Source organism: Anser brachyrhynchus (assembly GCF_964034855.1).
Source record: "Anser brachyrhynchus genome assembly, chromosome: 1".
NCBI lineage: Eukaryota > Metazoa > Chordata > Aves > Anseriformes > Anatidae > Anser > Anser brachyrhynchus.
In genome coordinates, this window is record NC_137694.1 from 47,282,846 (window position 1) to 47,309,883 (window position 27,038).

General features: G+C 35.0%; 1 protein-coding gene across 7 annotated transcripts in view; it reads right to left on the bottom strand.

Annotated features, from left to right (window-relative positions):
* Window positions 1–27,038, bottom strand: part of CFAP54 (cilia and flagella associated protein 54) — a 99,978-nt gene that overhangs the window by 38,612 nt on the left and 34,328 nt on the right. For 5 of the 7 annotated variants that reach the window (XM_080596218.1, XM_080596219.1, XM_080596221.1 and 2 more), the window contains 19 exons: window positions 25,534–25,671; window positions 23,995–24,091; window positions 21,017–21,106; window positions 19,503–19,629; window positions 18,913–19,024; window positions 17,853–18,001; window positions 15,512–15,742; window positions 14,803–14,945; window positions 12,929–13,110; window positions 12,018–12,245; window positions 11,595–11,818; window positions 11,349–11,484; window positions 8,276–8,390; window positions 7,102–7,254; window positions 6,276–6,470; window positions 5,479–5,566; window positions 4,842–5,048; window positions 3,197–3,263; window positions 580–762 (listed from right to left, as the gene is read on the bottom strand). In XM_080596218.1, coding sequence (XP_080452344.1) covers window positions 580–762; window positions 3,197–3,263; window positions 4,842–5,048; window positions 5,479–5,566; window positions 6,276–6,470; window positions 7,102–7,254; window positions 8,276–8,390; window positions 11,349–11,484; window positions 11,595–11,818; window positions 12,018–12,245; window positions 12,929–13,110; window positions 14,803–14,945; window positions 15,512–15,742; window positions 17,853–18,001; window positions 18,913–19,024; window positions 19,503–19,629; window positions 21,017–21,106; window positions 23,995–24,091; window positions 25,534–25,671 — 2,865 coding nt within the window. The remainder of the gene's footprint in view (window positions 1–579; window positions 763–3,196; window positions 3,264–4,841; window positions 5,049–5,478; window positions 5,567–6,275; window positions 6,471–7,101; window positions 7,255–8,275; window positions 8,391–11,348; window positions 11,485–11,594; window positions 11,819–12,017; window positions 12,246–12,928; window positions 13,111–14,802; window positions 14,946–15,511; window positions 15,743–17,852; window positions 18,002–18,912; window positions 19,025–19,502; window positions 19,630–21,016; window positions 21,107–23,994; window positions 24,092–25,533; window positions 25,672–27,038) is intronic. The other 2 variants (XM_080596220.1, XM_080596222.1) reach the window with 2 other exon arrangements.

Genomic DNA, 27,038 nt, shown 5'->3' on the forward strand with positions numbered 1-27,038 from the left:
AGTAACAACTTGCTGCATCCTCCTCTCTAACCTCTCTCCTATCTTCACCCCCTAATCTTACACTTTTGCTGCCAGCCACATGATCTTCTCCCCTCCCTTGCACTGTCTCTGCCACTTGCAGGACCTTTGCCTAAGTGATTTCTTCTCATTAAAGCAGCAGAAAACTATCTACCTCTTCTGCTGGGAAATTTTGTGTCAAGCCAGGAGTTGATTTATAGAGGTATCAAATAATTACCTGATATGATGTAAGAAAATTTGTTGGAGCATACAGGTGCAAACAGGAACAGATGTAGAACTGCACCTTTTCAGTACTAGTAAGTATTTCAATCTATTTATTCCAATGTATGCATCTGTGAAAGAAGTTAAACTGGAAGTGGCCAGTCATTAAATGGAAGCAATGGCCACATGATCAATGTAAGAGGGCAACTGTGAAAACAGTCCATACTGAGTAATAAGAGAATGTGAGCAAGTTGCCACAGAACCTAACCATACAGGTATTTTACTAGAGCTTCCATGGTTTGTCATAAATATATCCAATACAATAATGTAATAATTACAATATCATAAACTAATACTTACTATTAAATTGTGTTTTGCACAGTGTAGTTCAAACATAAGGAAATTCAGACTTGCAACTACAGTAGAGACATCAGCTCTGTAGCGATCAGAGAACAAATCTATTCCAGGAATGAGCATATTCATTTCATATTGTGCAAAGTCACAATCGGATGTAGGGTGTGGAAGAGAAGCTCTAAACAGGGTCTGAAAATAATAACAATGAATTACATGTAAAAAGAAGTATAGGCATTTAAGAAACACTAAAGACCTCTGACTCTTTAGACTTACAAATGACTTATAAATGAAACTCAGCCAATGCCAAAGTATCCAGCTGTTTCAGGACAACACATGAAAAATACTTTTACTAAAATGATTGCTGCCTTACGTGTGAACTTTATGGTAAAAAAAAAAAAAAAAGGCTGTAACTAGTCCATGGACAGCATTTCATGGGACTGCAAAAGTGAGAAACTGATCTAGGTGCAGAAAAATAATCACAAATCAACCAGTACTCCCCAGGTAATGAGAAATCTTCCTAAGAGGCCAATGGCATTTCTCTCAGATTCCAAGTCAAAGCATTCCAAATAAATCTCTGGAAGCACTGGAAAAAAAAACTAATAAATCGCTAGGGGTCCTTACTAAGACTTCTTAGATAATTCTTAGGAAAAGCCTCTGATCAGCACACAGAAGGAATTTAATAATTCATTTAAGCATCTCCATAGTCAAGGAAAATGCAGACGAAAAATGCGTCAAGATGGCTTTGGGGAAATATTCAAACATCTCTTTACCAGTCCAAGGATGGGTAAAGATAATTCATGGGAAATGTTTTCCATCAGATGAAAAATCTTTTTTTTTATTATTTTTTATTTTATTTTTTTCCATAAGCTAAGAGCACTAAGAGTTCGATTTTACTAATCCTTAAATACTTGCTGAGTAATCACCTCAATCATCACTTCTGGGAGAGACTTCTGGCCTCTTTAAGGCCAATTAGAGGCTAGTTCAGCCTTTAACATTGCATTCAAAGTCATTCTGAGTACAGTGTATTTCAAACTGTACATACAAGGAAATTTCATCTAAAATGCCTAATCTAAGTGAAGCATGTACTGTTATCCTCCTGAATAAATAAATACCCTGTATAATGTAAAAATTGTAGGCAGCAAGCTACACCTTGCCACTACTTCTCTGCCACGTAACCTGACCATAACATACTAACAAAGGCTAGTTCAACCTTTAACTAGGTCAGCTAGTGCATCTTCAGTGATATAACTTAAAATTGATGTGAACTTTAAGGAAGGAACTTAAATATTCCTCCCTTATAAAGGGAGGAAAACTGACATTGTCTATTGTCTTCCTATTGTCTATATGAAGGATATTCCTTCCCAATTGTGTTTATCATGTCATAATTAGCAATGATATGCTAGACATACTCAGATCTGAGATGTTAACAAGCCTAAAGTCAACAAGAGAGGTGGAATTTAAATAAGGTTATAAAAGAGCTTTCCAAATCAAGGAACAAATTATGGGCTAGAACTTGGCAAGGTTCAGTGACAGTAATTGATTACATTTTTCAAGACTCTCACCCTGCAAGGTGCTCCTATCCCAATTAATATTTGGCCCACTTCAGTCAAGTCACAATTATTTCTACCATTATACAGCTGCAACAAACTGTTACTACTATTTCTGTCAAAAGGAGGAATCAAAACTGTTCAGGTTTGTACCACCTGCAATTAGACAGCTAGAAGCTAATCAAAATTCTCCTTTACCTCTGTTTCTTCAACTTGTTCTCCCTTTGCTGAAATTAAAAAGGTTTTAAATGCAGCCAAACAGGTCAAACAGTCATAATCATGGCTGGCACAAGATATTAGAATGTGGCATTGGTTTGTTTTGGAAGTCAACTAACCTCCTATCGCTGCATTGGGACGAGTTAACATTGACCCCAGTGGAGTCTAACTGACAGAATACTTGTGGTTCTTTTTCCATTATCACATTTGGTACTGATATCTTAAAACTTCCTTTTAAAAGTAAACTGAAACTCTTCTTTTTCCTCCAGTTTGTTTCTGAAAGTTTTCAAATTTAATTTTAATAAGCTTATTTTCATTGTAAATTAAAATAAATAATTTTGACTACCCTCTATTTTTAGAGCAAACTTCTTATGGAATTTATATTTTAGTAATATAATAACTTTCAATGCTAAACAAAATACCAAAAAAATCTTTTTCTAAAGAGTCTGTTCTCCTGATTGAAAATTTCTGACAATCTGTGAAGACTTTGTACAGATCAATGACAGCATCCTTCTATTGTTGATGCCATCCACCTCTTCCTGAGCAGAACACTTCAAGAGAAGAAAAATACATTTGGCTGCCAAATGTTTTAGTCATCTTCACTTTTCGGTATTTTATTATTTCTCAGAGACTCACTTCTCATTGAAGTGATAATTTTTAGGCTTTAGTACAGGAATAATGTTAAAAAACAGAATAAATACATCTAATCTAATGTGCATAAATTGTCAACTACCTCTGATCTCCAGGCTTCCATCAGTCAATCAAAGTGAGAAAAGAAATATTTTAATAGAGGGTTACTGAGATTTAAATATTAGAAGCAATTTGTCATTTGTGAACTCTAACTGAAATCGTACACTTACCTTAAAGAGTATAGCAGAAAAATAGCAGTGTTTAGTTCTTAATCTCATATTCGATGTTGTTATATACCTAAAGTACCACAAATTGTAAAAAATATGAACGTGTCCATCAATATAAATTATTCAAACTTTTTTATCTCGTATAATAATGATACTAACACAGTCTAGATTTTTTCCACATTGGAAAACAGCTGCCTGTTTTGTAGACAGGTGTTCTGCCACGTCATTCAAAGAATCATTTGACCTAAGGCCTACCTAGACAAAGGGAGTTGTCTAGATTCCCTCTGAAGTTAAGGGAGACAAACAGGCAATTTAAGACCAAAAATAATCTCACCCAAAACTAGAAAGATAAAGCAGATCTAGCAACTCAAAATGTGTTTCTTTCCATAAAGCCCAATGTATCCAGCACATGGACTTTCACATGGTAGCTGTCTACCTAGATTAAACGAATCTGACAAACTACCTCACCAGAGCTAATACCATCATGGTATTAGGATATTCCTCTGATCTATAATATTCAAAATTTTTAATACAACTTCAGTCCTTTAATCTGCATCTTACAGTTTGAGAATAAGTTGCTCTAGAAACAACAACTCGAGGGAAGGTTGTCTAACAGTCCAAGTTAGGTCTGAGTAAAAAAGATCTGCTGAAGGAGGAGCTGAGAGGATTGCTTCCTCCAGATCCCTACCAGGAGTTGGAATGGACATAACAGTAATAAAGACAAAGTGCAGCAAATATGTGCCAGAAGCACCTTTAAAAGTAGCTAAGGATTGGGTCTTGCCTCACTGAACCTTAGGTTGCACCACAGCTCAGAATGAGAAGAGCACAAACGTGGTTTAAAATCAACCTGAACTCACTCCTTTTCCTCTTGAGGGCTAATACTGAGCTGCATAACGCCATTTCATGCTGAAATACCCATGTTAATGCTTTCAAAGGTACTTCAGTTTACAGATATTTTACAGTGTTATTAATAGGCCCTGTTTGCCAGCTAATATAGTTTACTCAGATGAAGCTCTGCCTTTTCATGGTATAATGCTTCTAAGGTCATTTAGAGCTGGCATGGATATTTCTAAGTTTTATATTTCGTACATTTTATATAGTGTACGATATATTGAGAAACAGCTTAGAATTACATCCTTAGTGCTTTACCAGCAGTCAAGCAGTACTGTACTGAAATATTTATTGATGGTAGACTTTCATACAGTAATTCAAATTTCATTTAGTTGTAATTCACCAGAAAATGAGTACTTTAGGCGGTAAATCTGTCCTTAGGATACATTAATATTTAATATGTGCAATGACTTGGGAGATGTGATATTTCAATTGAAAATCAATAAGACTGTAAAATCCTTGTGCTTATGACTTTTTATCATTTTGTTTTATTTCAATGATTTCTCCATATGAAATACAGCTGCAATTACGGTCAAAGATGAGCACTCCAGAAAAGGGAACAAACACTGTTCTCCAAAAAAGCAACTTTCTTCCTGAAAGGAAAATTCTTCTTATATGGCTGAGCCTTTTCTATAGCAACTGTTTAGTGTTTTAAATTAATTTCAAGTTGCCTAATGTTCTGGATAAGCAGTTCTTTTGAAAGAAATACGTATATAAATATATATATATATAAAATATTTTTTTAAAAAGTACTTACTGAGCTATCTTAGCCACTAAAACTGCTGCAAGTAAACATCCCCAAATTCCCGCCTGAGAAATAAATTTCTGACTAATATCAGTAGATCTTCCAATTGCAAAGCAGTCTTTAGCATTTTTTGGAAAACCTAACTTTTGCCAGTTGTTAAGAGCATCAGCAATGTTGAGTGTTTCATCAAGGGCTTGACACCAATATTTAAAAGCAGCTCTGTAACACATAAAAAAAACATACTCATCATATTGCTGACATTTTCCAAAGTGAAAGATAAGACTGGCTTCATTTTACCTTCATCGCCTGATATATAAATAATTCTGACTAGGTCAGAAACTGAAATATAGTTTCTAAGTACACAAAGATACCATTGGTGGTCAACACGTTCATTCAGACTTTTACTAAGATTAAATTGTCAGGAGATAAATATTCCTTCCTAAAAACATATAGAGATGCTTAATCCTATAATTAGCTAGCCAAGAAAGATGAACTATTTCTAGAGAAAAAAACTCTCAAAATATAGCTAAGAGTGAGAGGAAGAAAAGTTATATGGACCTGAAAACAGCACATGAATTTATAAAACTGTTCAAGTGTGTAAGAATTAAATAATGAAACCCTGCTCTTTTAAATTCCAGTAACAGTGTACCTTTTGTTTCCAGCATAAAAGTGAAGATTTCCAAGTTCATGTAGAGCCTGAACCTTGAGGTCTCTCTGGTTGTTTTTTTCAAGGATTCCTGTTATTTATTATTTAATCAATGAGAGAAAATATTGTCACATCATTAAGTTAGTTACTGAATCTTGAACAAATTTTGCATGAGAAGTAGACATGCATTGGCATGTTATTCAGTGCATGAATATCATAGAAAGATTTATTAGGCTTGCATGTTTTGCCTTCAGATGTACTATTGCTTATTCCTACTAACTCTAAAGACAAGAGCATTATATATTTACGAATCTGTTTACCTAAATGTTTGTATTATTGTTTTCTCAGACTGAGAAAACATTCTCAGGCTGAGCTTTAAATATATGAGTAAAGCCATACTAGAAAGGTAAGATGGACACCAAGTAACTGGGTTCTCATACTCAAATGCACAGAACATGAAAGGCCTATTTCCTAGGAAAAAAAAATAAAAATGTCATGGAATTAAAATGATTCCCTTAAGCATTACAGATTTTTAATTTGGAATTAATCAGCATAACACAACTGAAGTAATGCTTGTTCATAAGAAGAGAGAACTGTAGCTGTGATGAACCAACTAGTATCTTGTTTAGGATCTAGTGCAGATTTTCAGAATTAAGAGAGAAGGTTGTGCATTTCTGGAGACCACTTTTCAGACAGTTATAATTGACAGAGGGAAATAACACTGGAACAAACAGTGAGCACAGATAGGTAGAGTGACGTTACACATTAACTGTAAACAGAAATTTATAAAAAACAATTACCAATTGTTTGTTCATAGGAAGAGATGATTACTGAAAGCTGTGACTGTGGTATTGGTTTACTCTCAACCATACTGGAGAAATTAAATTTTTCTTGAGAAAGGTCATGTGGTATTGGTAGAAATATCAGTTCAGCTCCCACATTAAATTCCAGCCTTCTGTTTGGAGAGATTTGACTGATTGCTCTTCCAACATTTTCTAGATCAGAAAAACAATTTATATGACCAGGTCAGAAAAGTATTCTACTATTCAGCACCACAATTATTTCCACACCTTATTATTCAAATGAATATATGATTCTTGTGTGTGCTATTTTAATGTAGTTTCCTACGTTCTTATTCTGTTTGTATGTCTCCTAATCAAATTTATTGGTGAGCACAACCAAATAAAAATATGTAACCAGTTAGAGAAAATAAGTTGGTAAGAGCTGCCAGTCAGTCCACTAATGAAGGTTTGGCTGAAGAAAGAAAAGTGACACAGTTACATGAAAAAAAAATATCAACCAACTGAGAGACAGAAATCATCAGAAATCAGGCTTAGAGTTTGCACTTAAAGAGTTTCATGCATAATTTTATATTCTGGTTTTTTTCTAATTCTCAGTAACAACTAAAACCTGATTTAATAAAAAAAAGTCTTTTACTATTTACGATTTTAGCTGTATATACGCTTCATACATGCTTCATTTTGAGCAACATGATTCATTCGGAGGTGTCCCTGCCCATGGCAGGGGGGTTGGAACTAGATGATCTTTAAGGTCCCTTCCAACACAAACCATTCCATGATTCTATGATTCATTGTTGAGTGAGAAACTCTTCAATGAAGTACTCACCTTGTGTGTGTGCAAGAAATAACGAAAGTAGTTTTCTGCTGTGTCTCAGTGCTCTGCTGTGAAATTTAGATTTTTTTAGAGTTTCCCTAAAACATTTCAGCGTATCATTCACATCAAGAGGTACATAAACTAGACGTTTTGCTTGACTGCCACCTGAAAGAAATTAACAATTATGGAGAACAAATTTGCATTATATAAACATATTTTTAATTTAAAAAAATGTAAAACATGTATTTGAACAATTCCATAACCTAAAAACTAAAATATATTAACGGAATTGTCACTTTTGTTTCCCTGTTCAAACAGGAATTAAAGAAAAACATGAATTAAAGAAAAATCATTAACAATCAGGAACTACACTTCTGAGCAGTTTTATCTTTTTCAGTGTTACATTTTGGTTGTTATATGACACCTATTTTCTCTGAATTCCATCTGCCCTGACTATGCATCAGCTCAGCTTACTACTTTGATTCTGGTGTCTTAAGTCTGGGAACAAACCTTTTACTACAACTGCTGGTCCTATTTACTACAATTCCTGTAGTTTCTACATACCAAGCCATCATGCTCTCTCCACTGGAATGCATAATATTATCTACTCTTACATACAGAATTATTTACCATTTAATGACTTTCCTCAGCTGAATTCCACACAAAGTCTCGCGCACAATGCCTTGACATCTGTGACAGGAGGAACTATGCTTCCATTAATGACTAAAACGCTTTAATCCCAATTGGAAAGAATAACATCTATGGGTAAAAAAAAGTGTTCTGTCACCTTATACTTCCTTTCAGTTTTGTATTGATTCTATCATTAATAGTGCAGGTTCACATTAACTTCTGTGTGTGTTGGTGGGTATCCAACAATACACACAGAAAACTGGGCCAAGATCACCAAGCTCACTCAACATACTGTAGGTCTGGATGACAACTGCTCTTCTCTGCTTTCAGATACAGTTTGAATATATTCGGAGAGATCTTCACAACATTTTTATCTATCCAAAATATCAAGAATAATAATTTGAAAACAAAACTGATCATATATTAAAATAAACCAATTACAGGAACGGTGGAAGACCTACAATAAGACGGAAAACTAAAACCACAAAATCCTGTAGGAAAAAATAAAAAGGTTTGGGGAAAAAAGAGAACTCATGATACTGAAATGAGCTCTGACCTGTATAATCATTTTTCATCTCAGGGTAGGCAATGCATCCAGGAAAGACCAGTACACTAGCAGCATGGGCAACAGGCAGCTGTAGATTCCACCCTATGTAGTCTCTGCAACTCATCTAAAAAGCAAGTTTTGTTTCATGATCATTGAACAATATTCAGAAAATAAGTAAAATATTTCATGTTTATAGTTAAGTATCTAAACACACAGTCACATGACAAAATAAAAGAGGACAAATTTACAAAGACACTGATGTCCCGTTACTAGTATTGATACCAGGTCAATAAATGTGAAATATTCACAACACCTAAATATTGGATATATCATATAAATGTTCAGATGTAAAATTATATATCTCAATTTGCGATCAAAGTTGGAAAATGTAAGTAATTTATATTAATGAATTAAACTTGTATCTATTATGGTGTTTCCTGTAATCATGAGCAGCTCACTGACGTTCAGCAAATACTCCTTTCTTTGTCTGGACAAATGCTTGCAAAGAAGCTGTACATGTAAGTGTGCAAGTATGCCTAAAGAGCACACTGCCTGTAAAGCACAATGTCATTCAGAATAAGGATATCCAAAATAGTTTTAAGGAAATAACAGAAGCAGTCTAACCCTGTCAGAAAGGAAAACTTCCAGACAGTACTTATCATCTAGTTGTGCTGATGTAGACACATCACTTCATGAGCAAAGAAACAATTCACAGAAAGTTCAAGTCTCTCTGAATGGCATTGCATTGTGAAACACAGTCACACCTTCCTAATTTCTAACTTGATGCTGTCTTTTCTGAACAATCTTTATTTGCTATTAGTTGACATTAGTCTTCATTCTGTAAGTTAAGATGTCTTTCAAAACTATATTGCTCTTCCACATTACTCAGACGATAGTGGTGTAGAATCAGAGAATATCCCAGGTTTGAAGGGACCTACAAGGATCATCAAGTCCAACACCTGGCTCCACACAGGACCACCCAAAAATCAGACCATATGTCTAAGAGCATTGTCCAAAGACTTCTTGAATTCCAGCAGGCTTAGTGCCATGACCCAGTGGCTTCCCTGGGGAGCCTGTTCCAGTACCCATCCACCGTTTCAGTGAAGGACCTTTTCCTAATGTCCAACCTCAACATCCCCTGTCACAGCTTCATGCCATTCCTTCAGGTCCTATTGCTGGTCACCAGAGAGAAGAGATCAGCACCTGCCCCTCCACTCTCCATGTGAGAAGGCTGTAGGCCACCATGAGGTCTTCCCTCAGTCTTCTCCTCCCTAGGCTGACCAACCGAGTGATCTCAGCAGCTCCTCATATGTCTTGTCCTCTGGATCCAAAGGGCTACCATCTTCATAGCACTCCTTCAGATGCTCTCTAATAGTTTTACTTCCTTCCTATATTGTGGTGCCTAAAAACACACACATTATTCGAGTCAAGGCTGCACCAGCACAGAGCAGAACAGGACAAGCTCTTCCCTCAACTGGCAAGCAATGCTTGATGCACCCCAGGGTACACCTAGCTCTTTTGGCTTCCAGGACACACTGGTGACTTACATTCAACTTGCCATCAAACCAAACCTCCAGATCCCTTTCTGCAGGGTTGCTCTTCAGCCTTTTGTCCCCCAGTCTGTACATATAGCCAGGGTTGTCCCTTCCCAGATGCAGAACCCAGCACTTGCTCTTGTTAAACTTCACATTGTTGGTGATTGTCCAGCCCTCTAATTTGTCAAGATCTTTCTGCAAGGCCGCTCCACCCTCGACAGCATCAACAGCTCCCCTCAATTTAGTATCATCTGCAAACTTACTTAGTATACCTTCAAGTCCTACATCCTAGTCATTTATGAAAACATTGAAGAGAACTGGCACTCAAATGGAGCCCTGGGGAATCGCACTAGTGACTGTCTGCCAGCCTGATGTAACCCCTTTTACTGTAACCCTTTGAGCCCAACCCATCAGCCAGTTGTTCACCCACCATATTATGTACTTTTGTCTAGAAGGATACCATGAGAAACAGTATCAAAAGTTTTGCTGAGACCCAGTAAGATTACATCAACTAGCTTCCTTTGGTCAACTACATTGGCAACCTTGTCATAAAAGGAAATTAGCTAATTAAATAGGTCTTTCCCCTCATGAATCCATGTTGGCTGACCACTGACTACATTGTCTTTCAAGTGTTTTTCAATAACTTCCACAAGAACATTGTGGTTTGTTGGTGGTATGTGGTGCCCTTTTTTATACAAAGGACTATGTTCTGAATGGTGAGGCTGGAAAGAAGTCAGTAGAAAACAGCTCACCGAGAGACATGACACAGCCTTGCAAGCATTATGTAGCAATATGTTGTCTCTAGGCAAGGCAGTGGTTCCTGAACCCCAAACAAGTTCAGAATGATGCCTTCTTGGAGTTCTAAAACCCATTTTCCCCTCCTCCTTCAAGTTCTGTGTATATGTTAGCTAATAGAAACATATCAAAAATATCAACCATACGACTGACTAGAAAAACATTTTAGAAATAAACATTAGGCTAAAAAAATCCTAGTTTTTAATAGCTAATTCCATGAAAAAAAAATCCAGTGGGAATATCAGCTTACTAAAGATATAAGCATTAAATTCCAGTGAGCAGCTGTTTTTCTTTGGTGATAATCAAGTTCTTGAAGTTTTTCACTGGTGTTGCTAGTGTTCGGATTAACTCAGTTTGATTAATTTTGGTCTTTAAAAACAGTGTTCCAATGCAGAAACAAAGCAATCTCTTTGTATTTAATTTTAATTAATCACACAGATTATGCAACAAATAAATGTTTTCAGGTTAAAAGAGCAGCATCAAGAACTACCGTAAAATTAGATTTAGGCTTATAATATGGAATGAGTACACAATGTATGGAAGAAATGTTCTCTGGGTCATCAAGTCCAGACCTCTGCTGTTGCTGGAATCATGTTATATAAGCCCTTTCATGCACTTCAAATATTTTCATTAAATTATTCTCACAATTTATCAACATTATGGAAAACCATATTAATCTAATCAGTGAACATACTTCTCTACATTTAGTTCACATTAAGAGTCAGTATCCAAAAAAGAAATTTGAAGTTCACCTTATTTGCATTATCAGATAGATATTTTATGAAATGAGATTCATGGCTGTCTGGGCTACTGAATTGCTGTTTTCTTTCCAGGAGCTGCCTCTGAGCATACACCAGCAGCGGAATCACCTGTTCTGTATATCTCTCACTGAAAAAAAGCAAAGTATCAATTAATTACTTTATTAATCAATCAAAATAACAGTATATTTAACTGTATAATGCTGCCTTTTAGTATTTGTTAAAGTTGTTGTAACTTACTGTGTAAATATGTTAAATTGTACAGCTATGTGTACAAGTGCTTCCCATTTCTTCATTTGATACAACAACTCTATTGTTTTAAGAACCAGATTACATATCCATTTCAAGTCGACTACATTCACATCATCCAGGGGAGACTGTGGATGGAGATTTGAACCACCGTTCTCATCAGTAATACCTCCTAAACAACTGGGAATGCAGAAGTCTCCTTCAGGATCCACAATCTACAGTGAAGAAACATTATTCTACCTGTTACTGACAAAATTGTTTTTAGGAGAAATCAAATTATATAGAAAATAATGTGCTTGTCTAAAAACTTGCTACAGAAAATAACCTGGAGAAATCAGAATAAAACAGAAGAGAAAGAAAATTATCTCTACAGGAGACATGATAATAAAGAATATATCATCTCAGTATTTTTACCTTAAGAGAATCGTTTGCTTGTAGTTCAGTTATCATATCAATGATCATGTCTGATGCCAAATAAAATGGCAACCAGATGGTGTTCCTAAGAAACTCCTTCGTAATGGGAAATGCATCCATATGGGAATGGGAATGTTTAGCAATTGACTGGGATTCTTGAGTATAGTTCCAAAGTTCTCGGCAAGCATTTTGAAACAATGTCCAGTGGCCACCACGGTGAGCAAGAACCTATGTATATCATTCAGAATAGAGTTATACTTTGAAAATACAGAAATGAAAAGCTTTATTCTTTTATTGAGAAGGTAGAAGTAAACTTTCAAAATTACAATCAACAAATCATCTTTAATAACAGATTACTTAATATTTCAATTTATATAAGGCATTGTAAAAACTTTATTGGAAATTTTCATAGAAGCACTAATTTATAATTGATTTAAATTTTTGCTTCTGGCGTGAGAATAAGAAAACAAATCCATTCACACCACCTAAAAATAAATTTTTACTTGGTTTTAGGTGGTTTTATGGGAAGAGTAGTCAGACTGCTTTTCCTTTCTGTTCCTGGTCTTTCTGTCTACACTACCAAGGCATCCACCAAAACCTATAAAGGGAAAAGTACATCTGCAAGTGTTTTGAGAAATATTTAACAAAAAATGGGAGGGAAAGTTATAAAGACTAAATTAAAAATAAAACACAGTTAAATTATTATATATTTGATTGAGATATGCATTATGATAGGTAATATGTCTGACATTTGATACATTGTGCTTGAACGTTTTGCAGAAGATAAGAAATCATTGGGTTTTCCCTGAAAAAAAGATGTTTTTTTTTTTTCTTAGGCTTTTTTATGTAGAAAGTTTTGCAATACAGTGTTTAGTAGTAAATACAGTGTTTAATAAGAAAATGTACATTACCACTGCTCTTCTTAAATGAAGAAAGATTTTTGTAAAATGGTCCAATAAAATGGTATTTGAAGGAAACTGGCTGCATTCTCTGGGGGACCGTAAGATGGATATTTCCATATCGTTTGTCATTTGAGTTTGAGGAGTATATGTTCCACTCAATTTACTGGTGTGCTCAGAAGATCTATCTGTATCTGAAGACAAAACATTCACTGGTTAAAAATGAGTTAAAGTTCTCCAAAACATAAAATAGAAAATATTATCAGTCGGCTAGGATTTTCCTGTGCCAGCTAAATACTTAAATGTTAGGAAATGCCAAAGTTAAGGTTATCATATTTAGAAGGTTATGATATTTAAAATGTAAGATGCTTTTACTTAATATGAGGAAGAAGCAGGAATAGAAAAAAAGTTTAAGCAAAATAATAATATGTACCAAATAGTTTCCAACCTCACAGCCAAAACACAACCATCCCAGAAGTTATCAAGTTTTATGAAGAAGTCACCATGAGGCAAGCTCCCAAGAACCTTTCTGAAGCCAAGGCCTCTTTAAAGGAAAAGTTAGGAGAAAGAGTTTTGTGACAAATTCTGTGGTATGCTTAGAATTACTTCATTATTTTATTCAACAGCATCTGTCCTCAAAGGGGAAACATGAAGGTTCATGGTGGTGGGATACAGTAATATCTGAACTACAGGTTTCATGGTAGAAACTAATTTCACAATAAACAATATTTGATGTCCAAGGCAAACTGCATACTTCAGTGAAATTCTTTCATTCAAAATTGCTGAAACAGCTAGGATGTAATAAGCAGGATTAATATTAGTTATTAACATGCAGTTCCCAAGGCTTGTAAACATAAAGAAAGACAAAAGAGTATGACTACAAGTAGGCTGTTGCAAAGAGAACCTGTGAGTTCACCGGCTAGTTTTGTCATAACTCCTTGGAAAAAGCAGAGTCTGGTTGATTCCTAACAAAGGAACAATAGGAGAATTTTGCTCTCTACAGCTCCGACAAGAATGTGTTCCTTGAAGTGCTTTTGAAAAGACCAAACTTTTGATTTTATCTTGAACTTACAGTGGTTAGGCAGGCTAATTTATGTTGACTTGTATATTATCACTGTCTGAAGTAATCAAAGTCCTATATTTCATGATTAGCTGCAAACAGGGGCCGCCTTTCAGATCCTGTCAAAACCTCAAAGGATGGTGCTGGGATAACAGATAGAACGGTAAAACATGAAAGAGAAATTTGAAGAAAAAAGGTTCAAGGTAAAAAAGAACCTTGAGGTAGCTTCTGCCTCGGGAAAACACTGTGGAGCATACAGTAGGGAAAGACACCTAAACTATTTTACTTTAAATTTCATAGATAATAATAAAATTCCATCTATAATTTTGAGAACGACTTACAGAATGACCCAGGAAATTATTGGACAGTTAGGAAATCTAAATAAAATTACAGAGCAGTTAACAACCACAGAAATTGACAAAAATTCTAATTGCATTTAGAATAATATGGAATATTACCAAATTAATAGGTGTAGCAAGTATGGCTTCTGCAAACTAAAAGCCAATATCACTAAATTATTAGAATTTATAAACTTAGGATGAAGAGTAATCACTTGATAAAAATATTTATCAACACAGTAAATAATGGTCAGAGTTATTATAAATGTCTCATTATTGACTATGACATGCTATAATAGGTATGTCAAAAAGAGAAAATACAGGAAACACTTTTGAAATCTAGAAACCCAATCTCCTCTTTAAATGGGCATGAGTGATTTTCCAATGGTAACGTGCACAAATAATGACGGAAGTCAGGACAAAAATTAAGAGAAAGAAAAAGGTACGTTGAAACTGATTCAGTTTGTATACCCATTAAAAGTTCTTACAAGTTTGTTTTTTGGTCAGTCCTGAAGGTGACTTTTTAAGGAGATAAGGAGTTGGTGTTCTTCTGTTATTCTCTACAGATTCTCTCACCACTACAGTCCCAGAATTATTTAAGGAGAATATTTCAGGATCCAGAATATTGTAACTGCAGAATGGAAGAAAAGGGAAGAAAGAGGGAAGAAAAAAAAAAGAAGAGAATTTTGATATAAGCATATAAAATTCACTTTCTCAAAAGTGAGTTTTCATTTTTTTTTTAAAAAACTTCCATTATATTTCAAAACTTTCAAAAGATATAAAATCTGACCAGTCAAGCAAGCAACCAAAAATGTGCATGTCACCTGTCCTATGACTGAAGACAGTAGTAGTACACTGTATACTCATTTGCATGTGGAAACTGAATTGGTCATACGACAAACTGACTGATGATACTGTAATTCAAATCTTTGCATTAATGGCAATGATATAGTGATCTACTTTAACAGCAATCATTTTAGGAGAAATTTCTTCTCAGAAACAGTAGTTAGGCATTGGAACAGATCACCCAGGGAGGTGGTGGAGTCACCATCCTTGGGGGTGTTTAAGAAAAAGCTGGATACTTAGGGACGTGGTTTAGTGGGTAATATTGGTGGTAGGGGGATGGTTGGACCAGATGATCATGTAGGTCTTTGCCAACCTTAATGATTCTATGATTTATAATACAGTAAGATATACCTGTCTTGATGCTGTGAACCACAAATTCCGATGTTATATTGCTCTTCCAGTTTCTTTCTAAATAAGTGGTAGTGTGCAATTGCCAGATAAATATTCATCTGAGACCTCCAGGGCATCTCTTCAAGACATATTTGATGAAACTTCTTTCGGTTTAAGTAATTACTCACAATTGGTTTCAGCAGTACCACTAAGGTGCGATGAGCTACTTTTCGCAATTCTTCCTTGTGTTTCCTAAAACAAAATATACGCAGAACAAAAAATTAAACTGTGTTTTCTCAGAGCTCTAGAAAATCAAATCATGATAAAGATACACAAGTATCCCGATTGTTTTCCATCTTAAGTGCAATTAACACACACTAAATCCTTTCTTATACTTTACAAACTTCAATAAGACATTTTTTTTAGTACTTACAAGAAGTTTAGCCCTATGTTTGAAGTTACTTGTACCCGAATCATTCACGCAGACTATTATTCAAAATGCAGTGTGTGTTTCTGTCATGGTTTTGGCCAGGATTGAGTTAATTTTCTTCATAGATACTCACAGAGCACTGTGTTTGGGATTTTTGATGAAAACAGTGGTGATAACACACGGATGGTTTCAGTTGTTGCAGAGCAGTGCTCGCACAGAGCCAAGGCCGTTCCTGCTCCTCGCGCTGCCCTGCCAGCGAGGGGCTGGGGGTGCACCAGGAGCTGGGAGGGGACACAGCCAGGACAGCTGGCCCAGGCTGACCAGAGGGATGTCCCACACCGTGGGGCGTCATGCTCAGCAATAAAGCTGGGGTAAAGAAGGAGGAAGGGGCGACGCTGGGAGTGATGGCGTTTGTCTTCCCAAGGAACCGCTCCGCGTGACGAGCCCTGCTTTCCTGGAAGTGGCTGAGCACCTGCCTGCCGATGGGAAGCAGCGAATGGGTTCCTTGGTTTGCTTTGCTTCTGCACGGCTTGTGCTTTACCCACTAAGCTGTTCTCATCTCAACTTGTGAGTTCTCACACTTTTACCTTGCTGATTCTCTCCCTCATCCCACCTGGGGAGAGTGAGCAAGTGGCTGTGTGGTGCTGAGCTGCCTTCTGGGGCTAACCACAACAGTTTCACACAATCTGTTCAGGAAATGGAGGATCTACCATTTTACTGTAAATTTGGATCATTCTTTTTATTTCTATGTTTTGGTAGCTTCAGATCCTCAATCTGAAGAAAACATTCTATTTCAAATGTGGATTCCTGGCTTTAACTTCCAGTCATAGATTTTGTTTGTTTCTCTGCCAGATCAAACACGTCTGTATTACTTCTATTTTCTCTTTTCGAATATACATAACAATATTGTAATCGAATCACATCTCATTTTGGTAAACCAATCCCTTTATCATTCCAAAATATTTTTCTTCTTGTTTTCAGCCTTGTTTTTTCTTCTTGTTTTCAGCCTTTAAAATGTAGACAGAACTGCATACTGTATACAATACTGATTATTTTATACAGCAATAATATTATGTATGATGCAAATGAGCAGCTGAAAGAGCAAAAAACCCAGGATAGGTTAGACATCTAGGTTAGACCCTGCCTTGCATTGAAAGACATGAAAATCATGTTAAGGAACTTTTCTTTTTCTGTGGAGGACAAAAAATGGACAGTTCAGGTACATATTTAGAAGATCATGTACAGAAGACTTTTTCAGAGATCTTTGTTTAAAATACTTCTAGAATCTGTTTTGTGATTGCTTATATTCATATATTTTCTAGTTTTCTAGTTCCTAACTGCTGGAAGGGTAAGTGACCAAAGCACCAGTTAATGAATACTATTAATTCCTTGAGTTCAGAATGTACCGTTATTGCTAAGTTAGCTAAATGCATATAATTATCAGCCAAAAGAAGGGGTTTCATTTCTTGCTATCAAGGAATGGTTTTCTGAAAGTTACAGAACAGATAAGCCAAAAAGACTAGCAGAAGGATGATAAAAATTGATACAGGAACAAATAAATATTCTTTATTAGATTTCTAACAACTAAGCTCCCCAAGATAGTTTGAAAAGCATTATAATACGCAGATTAACACAGCTTTTCTTCCGTAATAAATTAACATACTCAAGCTAACACAACTGAAATACAGTCTTTGATTATTAATACAAAGACCTTATGATCTCCTACAGTTATTCTCTGAAATAGTGATGAGATAGATTTTGTTCCATAGACTGGAAGCCAATTTTATACCAAGCTTAAGCAGGAAACCGAACTTTGCACAAATTCATCCGTTTCACAGGAAAAAAAGTTAAAATATACACTTAACTGTAAACTAGATTTCAGACAAAATGCTTTGGTTCTGTAAAGCAATCTGACGACTTGCATTCATTTACCTTTGTGCTTCTGGAGATTTCATTATGTCTGGATGTTTCACAAAATACTGTCTAAGAGTCTGTCTTTTTCTAATAGGGCTCAACGTTTCTTGTGTTTGTTTCTTCAAAGCTGATGCCTCTGGTTTCTTTAAAGCTGAGGTCTCCACACTCTTTAAAAACAATCTTTCGTGACAATCTTAAATACACTTCAAATATTTATTTATACCTACATTATCAGTTACTTGAGGTATACAGCAGTTTGGATTATGCAGGAATGGAACAGAACAGAAAATAAATTCTGGAACTGTTTGTCAAAATATAGCAGGAAAAGAAGTATTTAATATTCCAGAAAACTTTACAGTTTTTCTCGAAGGGATATGTCAAATGGCTGACACTACGAAGCCAACTATTGTTTCATATACTATTGGTTTCTATCTCAAAAACAATTACTTTCTTTATTATTGTTATAAATAGTAAAAATCTGCAATGCAAAACCAGAAAGAAAAGTCTTTCCCACATCTATTTCAAATGCTAGAAGTAATACAGCATTACTTAAGAATTATGAGGGAGAAAACTCTTCCTCAAAAACAATACAAATCCATTAAGATTATTCTTACGTGGGAATAAAAGCACAAATATATTTTAGAAGAATTCTAAACAAATAGCCTTTATTGTGCAATTAGAATGTCTGCAGAGGAAACAATTACTCATGAAAAAGTCTAAGTACAACATATTGCATAAAAAGGCCTAAACTGATCTCCTTTTCTTAAGGTGATGGTACCCAAGGCATACATATTTGTTTTTCTAAAGGCAGCATATGAAAGCTCTCATTGATTTTGGAATTCATTACTCTGACTTATCTCAAATACCTCACAACAGTTGGTCTTTCACATAAATCCAATGTGAACTTTTCTTCTTGGTTTTAGGAGTGCAGAGGTTTGCTGAGTGAGAGTTTGTACCCTGGATTTTAGCAATTAAGTATGTCTTCTTTTTTATGAGATAGTTTTTTTAAAAATATTTTTGTGCTTATGGCAATGCTGCCAAGTAAAGACAAACATGACTCCTTAGAAGTAAAACTCACGTTCTGGAACTCCCCAACTCCTCTGGAGTACTTCCTGGTGCCTTCAGGCAGAGTGGGAGAACTTGTTTCTGGTCTTGAAGTTCCATTGATAGAGAGAAGGTGGTCATTCCTCCTGACAAAGAAGTAATAATGATAAACTTATCATGATCATGTTAAACTCCCTTCATAGTTCAAGGGTTTTCTTTGGGAAGAGGTAGAACACATGCAATTTGTATTTCACTAGGAGTTGTAAATTTGGCAGTTTTTCTTTCCTGTCCCACTGCCTCATAATAATACAGTGAATGGCCGTATTATAAAGTGATGTCTGTGAAAAGGAAAAGTCTGGAAATTGCTGATGGTAGACAGGATCTTTGAACAGACACAGTGACTTCTCAGCTTCAAGGGAGAAGTCTCCATGTACAACACAGTCTCAGCACAACAGTTTCTGAGCTGTATAAACTTTCTGTGTTCAAGGAACTTCTGCAGACTAGGAGCCATGGGAATGGCTACAGATGGGACTACAACCATGTACAATTTACAGTTTCTGCTGTAATTGTGACACCGATGAACCCAAGTATTAATTTTACAGTACAACTATAACAGCAACCTACCTTTTCAAGTAAGCTTGCACATTTCCTGACCATTCCAGGACATTTTGAACCTTCTCTTCATTCAGGATTTTGTGCAAAACTTGAATAAAGAACTCAAGAAAACGTGATTTGTTTTTGAATTTCATCACTGCAAAAAAGCAATAAATATTTTTTTTTCTATTTATTCTGTAACAGGTTTCTGAATTCAGCTTTAATTACAACTGTGTATCTCTCAAAGCACACATTCATGTTATGTTGCATGCTGATAAAATAAAAGAAGGTAGATTTAGATTAGATATAAGGAAGAAATTGTTTAATATGAGGGTAAGTTTGCCCAGAGAAGTTGTGGATGCCCCATCCCTGGAACTGTTCAAGGCCAGGTTGGATGGGGCTTTGAGCAACCTGGTCTAGTGGAAAGTAGCCCTGCCTATACAGGGGGTTGGAATTAGATGATCTTTAAGGTCCCTTCCGATCCAAACCATTGTGTGATTCTATGGTCCTATGATAAAGAAAAGACATACTGATACTAAAATCATATAGGTCATGATATACAACAGCAGTTGCTAAATACTAATTTTTGTGACCGGGCATCCAGAATCACAGTTTCACTGTATTTACATACACTCCTAGGGTGACAAATATTATACAGACAAAGAAAACAGTTTAGGAACTATTTTTGTGTTATTATATAATAATATTCAACATGACTAATTGTACACTTGCCTGAAAATGCAGGGGAAAAAAAAAAAAAAAGAAAAAAAAAAACAGAACAATAAAGATAAACAAAGTAACTGCATCCTATTCACTTAGGCTGTTCTTCTCAGTGACAGCCACATTAGTGTACAAGCATCTCACAGTTCTCACTGCAGCAGTGGAGCCGCATTGTAGATTTAGGCAGCTTTTTAGTTGTTTTCAAACTGCTTTGACTGTTGAGCTGTCTTGAAAAATTTTTATCAAGAAATAAATGAGCATTTATCCTATCTGAAAGCCATATTAATTTTACAGGCTGGGCTCCACTGTTACTTTGAATACCTGTACTAAAAAAAAAATTTAAAGAAAAAAAAAGCATTGGCAAAGGCCACATACCAGAAACTTAAATCCTACTTCAAAAACACAAGGGTATTCAGTCTTTTGTGAATTCCTCCTTCAGCAACAAAATTTAATGTGGAAATGGTGTCTCTCAATTTAAAAAGCACATTCCACAGAAATGAAAATTTTGAAGGCTTGGCACAACTGTAAAAATGACCTCATTTTCAAGCTCATGAGAAAATAAATGTTATCAAAATTATCTTAACTATTAATATTTTATATATTAAATATATAATCTAAACATGTTTTAAGTACTCATATACGTCTAAATTTGACTATATTAAAGATTTTTTTAAGCTATGTTTTAGTTGATTTTGTATACATAAGAACAAAGTGAAGAAAAAGTTTTTAAGAGCTTATTCCAAGCTATAAGGAGATTGCTTTATATTGGAAAATTTCTAAAGTAAAAAAGCCTTTACAACTAAAATAGATGCCAACCATCCTACCTTCACGATAAGCAGTGTTCGATGTCCAACATGAAATTATAGGGTAGAGGAACAAAGGATCTTCCTGTCCTGTAAGTTCTGATCCATGAACTACATCAATAAACAAATCAAATCCATTATGACAAGTAGTGACAGTGTAAAATAGAAACTCTACATGGAACCACAACCGAAGACTAGAAAATTCCTTCTTTAGTACAGTTGCTTTTAAATCTCTCACTGTCATCCAGAGAGAAATTTAAAAGCTTGCTCTCTTGTAACTTGAGTAACTGTGCCACTGTGTAATGAAGAGCTTACAGATATGACTGATGAACTTCCAGAAACTAGACTAATGAGCAAAATGTCTGGAGTCCATCAGAGGTATAACATCTCCATACAAATCATCTGTGGAGGAGATGATTTGTGCAGTAAGGAAATGTCCAAAAAAGATATTTAAAGATATACAGCATGAACTGAACACATGATGCTTTTAATGACTAGTGCTTATGCACATACTTGGTATACAGACATCATAAGTAGATAAAAGAATATATTTTTTCTTCACCTAAATATTTATGTAAATAAATTTAATTGCATATTATAACACATAAATATTCCTATACGTAATGTTTTATATGTTTAAATAGTATATAAAATATATAGGTGAACAATAACTTGGATTCAAGCTTCCGAGAGTTAAATACAACTGTGTTACCAACTGATGAGCACCAGAACAATGTTACGTGTGCTACTTGATATTTTGCCTTGATAAAGATATATAACCTACAAACTTTATGCTGAGGTGAGTTCCATGGTTGAAAAAGATGAATGCAGCTGGTCCCTGAAAAATGTGAGGTTAAAAATGGACTCTATAACAACCAGTTGTGATTGTGGATCAACAGCTGCAACCTCCTCTGGCAACAGTCATGCAAACAGCATCGTATTAAATAGGACAGACAGCAGGACAAGCAGATTATTTATTATTATTTTTAGGTCAAGTCACATCCCCTGTTGGTGTTCTCTCCTATTTGACAAGTTCAACAAGATATTACTTCAAGTGAGGATTTTAACAAAGAACAGTACTTCCCAAAACATTTAAAATGGGAAAACATTTGAAATTTCAAAATTTAATATTGCAATGTGTGAACTTTTCCTCAGTTTCCTACAGAAGACACAGATTCAGCTCTTTTTCATTTTTCTCTTAGATAATCATTAATGGAATAGTAAGTATTGATTCACTTTTAAGAATTTCCTATGAAAAAGGCTTTTGCCGATATGTTTTTTCAACAGCATGCCCTACAAGTGTGCAAATTGTCCTAAATCATTTATACATATTTGTACGTATGGATGTAAGCTTTGTTATTTGTTATGCATGGCAACAGCAGAAGACTCCTGTATTGACTAGTATACAATTATCCTATTGGAGCAACAGAGCAGACTTCAGCAGTCAAGTATTTGTCAATTAATGAAAACATGTTCTTCTTTAACTGATCAACTTTAACTTTCTATTAAGAAAGAATGGAACATCATTTTATTAAATAATCGATGTAATTTCCAATTAACTTACAGAACTCATTCATCCTGTAACTTGTCCTGCAGAAATGCAGGCATCGATGTCAGCAGCAGAAACTGAAGGGTCAGTGCACAGATAACAGAATTTTTGCATCATGCTTTTTATCCTATTTGTCACAGAAATACTTTCTCTTCTAAAATATATACATATGTGTATACAGAGGCAGTAGAAGACAACTAGAACATGAATCAGCAGTGTGCTGTTGCAGCAAAGATGAGCTGCACAGAGCCAGCAGGTCAAAGGCCGTGACTGTTACCCTCTATTCAGCACTTGTGAGACCACACCTGGTATGTTTGTTTTTGAACTCCATAGTCCAGTGAAGGGCCACCAAGATAATAAAGATCTAGACTGCATGACAATGCAAGGAGAGGCTGAGAGAACCTGATGTATTCAGTCTTAGGAAGAGAAGGCTAAGGGGAGTTTACACCTGTGTAACAGGAGAAGTACAGAAGGTACACCTCAGACTGTCCTCAGAGGTGAACACCGACAGCACAAGAGGTGATAGCTGCAAGTAGGAAAACACGAAATTCCAAACAGATATTTAAAAAAATAAACAAAAACTTTTAACCATAAAGGTGGTCAAATATTGGAACAGGTAGCCTATAAATATTTTGAAATCTCTTTCATCAGAGAGATTTAAAACTTGACTGGAAAAGTACCAGTGCAACCTGATCTCTGGAATAAATTACTTCCAGAGATGCCTTCCAACCTAAATTATTCTATGATTCTATACAAGTTCCAAGGAGTAGAAAATACCAGGTAAATACAATGGAAAAAAATCTGTGGTGGCTCTGTGTTCTAAATTTTTATGAAATTTTCTTCTTCAGTCCTACTTACTACTTCATCTAAATTTGGCAGAACAACTAGCATGTAAATTCTTGTGCTTAATCCAGACTCTGAGATATTTTAAAGTTGATATAGTCATTGCTGAGTTACAAGGTAGTAAAATGCTACTCCACGTGCAACTGCTTCACAAAGAGAACAATTTCTCTTAACCATATCCAGGAATCCTTTCATATACTACAAATTCCTACAATGGCCATTACTACTAGCAATGGTAGGGGGGTAAAACATGCAATAAATAGGCAATGGTCTTTGCCCTTGCATTTTCTGATTTACGAAAATAAAGCAAGCCTCAAAAACATGGAACAAAATTTACACGGATCAGTAGAATATATTTAATAGCACAACAGGACAATGACCACTCCTTTCTAAGAAGAAATGAATGTTTGTGTGGAAATGATGAAAAAGATTAATAAAAGTCATTATAAACACCACTACAAGGTGTAAATAAGCTCACAGAAATTATGATTTTGTTTGATTTATCATCAAAGATATATGAAATAAAAGCTCTTAGGCAAACAATATTTACAGATGAACCATAGTAAACTGTATGGAATATGGTAAAAATGTTTAATAGTACACCCACCTGGTTTTGTCAGTCTCAGGAGATTTGATTCAAGAGCATTTAGATTTTCTGTTGCTTTTTCCATTGCAGCTAAATGGGATGTCTTTGCAGAAATGTTCTGAAATATCAGGTACTTAGTTATAAAAACTTAGCTTTTACTTAACTAAAAAGAGCACATCAACAGTGAAGTTTGGATTAGATCCTAAAATTCTTATTCCATGTTTGGTAATTTAACCAATATTGTCCTCTTTGTAAATGAGCTAAAATTGATGTCCATAAAAATGTTAATATAGCTTCAAAAACTTGGCCATGATACATTTTTGATTGGTCCCCAAGGAAGCCAGTGAGTTCGCATTGCCACAAAAAAAAAAAAAAATGTAGGGAAGTCCCACAGGCTACTAGAACAGCATATTTGAACAAATTTTTTGACCAAATATGTTGCTTTCCAGAAAAAAAAAAAAATATATATATATATATATATACTCTTTTGTAGATTAGTTACTTCCTAAAGATATGAAAATCTTCCTCTGGACGCCAAGTTCTTTCTTTCATTTTAATGAAAATGTAATTTTCAGTCAGCGCTATTTACCTCAAGGTATTATATTGTTCCTATGATCTTAGATTACTTTCTCTTTTTTTTTTTTTTTTTGGTATGAGCTTGAGAGCAGCCATCACAAACTCAGCAAGAAGCAATGGAGAAAATCATTTGTTCTGGATTCTACCAGTGTCTTACAGGTGTTTGTTTTTTTTCCAGAAATCCTTCCCTGTAAGCTGATTGATTGACTTGCTGCTCCTCTCAATTTATCTGTTTCATGCTCACAATGTTTGTTTTCTTCCTGTCTCATTATTCCTATTTTCTTTTATCTTTTTCAAATCTCCTCTCTAGTAAAATCTCTTCCAAAATTATTTAAAGAAAAACAGACAGAAAAGTATGCAGAATCAACACTTTACTCTAATTCTAAGTTGTCGGAAATCCTCCACAACCTACTGCATCTCTTTGTAATTTAAGAATTGAGGTCTCTGAGGTTGAAAGTTCTTCCTCCACTGAGATTTTTTTTCAGTCTACGAAGTTGCAGAGTCACTCTCCTACTATGACTCTGTTTCAAGTAGCTGCTACACAAAATGAGAGGCCAAGTTTCTACACTAGGATATTTTTGAATTTCCTTTCTTATACAATTATTTAACTGAGTTTGTTTGTTTTTTTAATTTATTTCCTTATTTCTGTCCAGTAAGACATTCCTGCAAACTGTATGTGCAGATCAATTAGGGATGCTGGTAATGATATCTGCAGGATGCTAATGGCTCAGAACTATAGTATTGCTAACCCCTCTCCAGTTCAACTAGAGGAGGCCCTGTACCCACTGCAGTCTGTAACTGGTCCCAACAAAGATGGTTGTAATCAAACAGAAGCTTCTCAGCTGTATTCTTGGGAATTCCTACTCTATTAGGAAACTCTTATTCCATACAATCACTTCTAAAACAGAAGTTAATAAATATGGGCTTTAAAATAATAAAATAGCATATTTAGAAAAATTATAAAGTGAATGTAAGAACAATTACTTCTTTGTTAGTGTGTGTTTCTTCAGTTTCTGTAGCTCCTGAGCGACGGAGTGAGGCTGTTTGCGAGGGATCCAACAAATTTTTCCCATAGTTAGTAATAATTACTGCTAGTTCATATTCTTTCCATGAACGTAGAACCTATTAAAGAATCATCTATTATACTTTTTGTTTTGCATAACATGTAATGTTTAATTATTATCTACTTACAGTTGTCAAAATGCATTAATATTATAAATAGAAGTTAATTACTCAATACTTAAGTTTCCCTTAATAAAACAATAGGACTATAGACCTTTAAAATACTTGGAATTGCAGATATACTGTCTATGTGTTATGCTTCTGCTTAGCCATAGACTCTGTTCCTCAGAGAATAGAAATACTTAAACAGAAGTATCTATTGCAGTACTTGACATTCTTCCTGTTCTCAGGCAGTACTGCCATCAATGAGTATAAGGGCTAAGTAGACAATCCTCATTTACCTCTCTGGTATCAAGTGCACATTTGAAAATCTCAACCATATTAGTGAAATTTCTCTAATAAAATAGAATAGTGAAATTTTGAAAAATATGAAAATTATGATTTAACAGTGTCTCATGTATTTTAGCTGGTTTTATCTTCTTTAGATAGAGCTCTGAAGACTGAAGTGTATATGCAATGTAGTTTTTCACATTGAGATGTTTGCCTATGGAACAGAAAATAAGTATACAGTTTACTTTGATAGTACAGTAAACAGCCCAATTAACTCAACAGAGAACTTTATAACATGGATTAATTAGAAGCTTTTGCAATTCACTCATTCTGTTTGCTATTCTGTATACTATTCTGTTGCAACGCTACCTCTAAAGAAAAAAATCTGCAATACAAACAGTCATTTAACTGGATAATCCAACAAGCACTATACTAAAGTTAAGACACAGCAAGTTCTCATCCTGGAGGAATCAAAAAAAAAAACAGAACTTTTCGGGACTGATAAATGATATATAGAAATAGCCACAAGACAACATCTTAAAGAGCTACTTAAGAATGTAAGTATTGTACTTATTGCAAAAAGATCTTACTAAAACAAATTTAGCAAAAGTATCTAAACGGAGTATAACACTTACCAGTAATGGAATTGTCTTTAATAAATCAGGATATTAAGGACATTTAAATAATATATTTTTTAAAATATATTAACTAAAGTCTAGGCAAGACTATACGTACACTGAGAAAAGATACAATAAGGCTTTGAAGTTCCTGGAAAGTATCAGGAAACACAGAGAAATATTGGATGCCTTTTGGGTCAGACTTTTTTGATCCTGGAACCAGCACTGCCTTGCTCATAATGAAATTACTTGAGTCACTTGAGGTTCATCTATTTGACATTTTTTGACACATTCAGGATTAAAAATGCAAAAGAGAATCACTGAGATTGGACATGCCATGTCCACACTTGAACAGAAAATAATGAGTTCATCAGTTAACTCCAAATAGATGTTGATAAAGAATGTTACCACGTGAAAGTT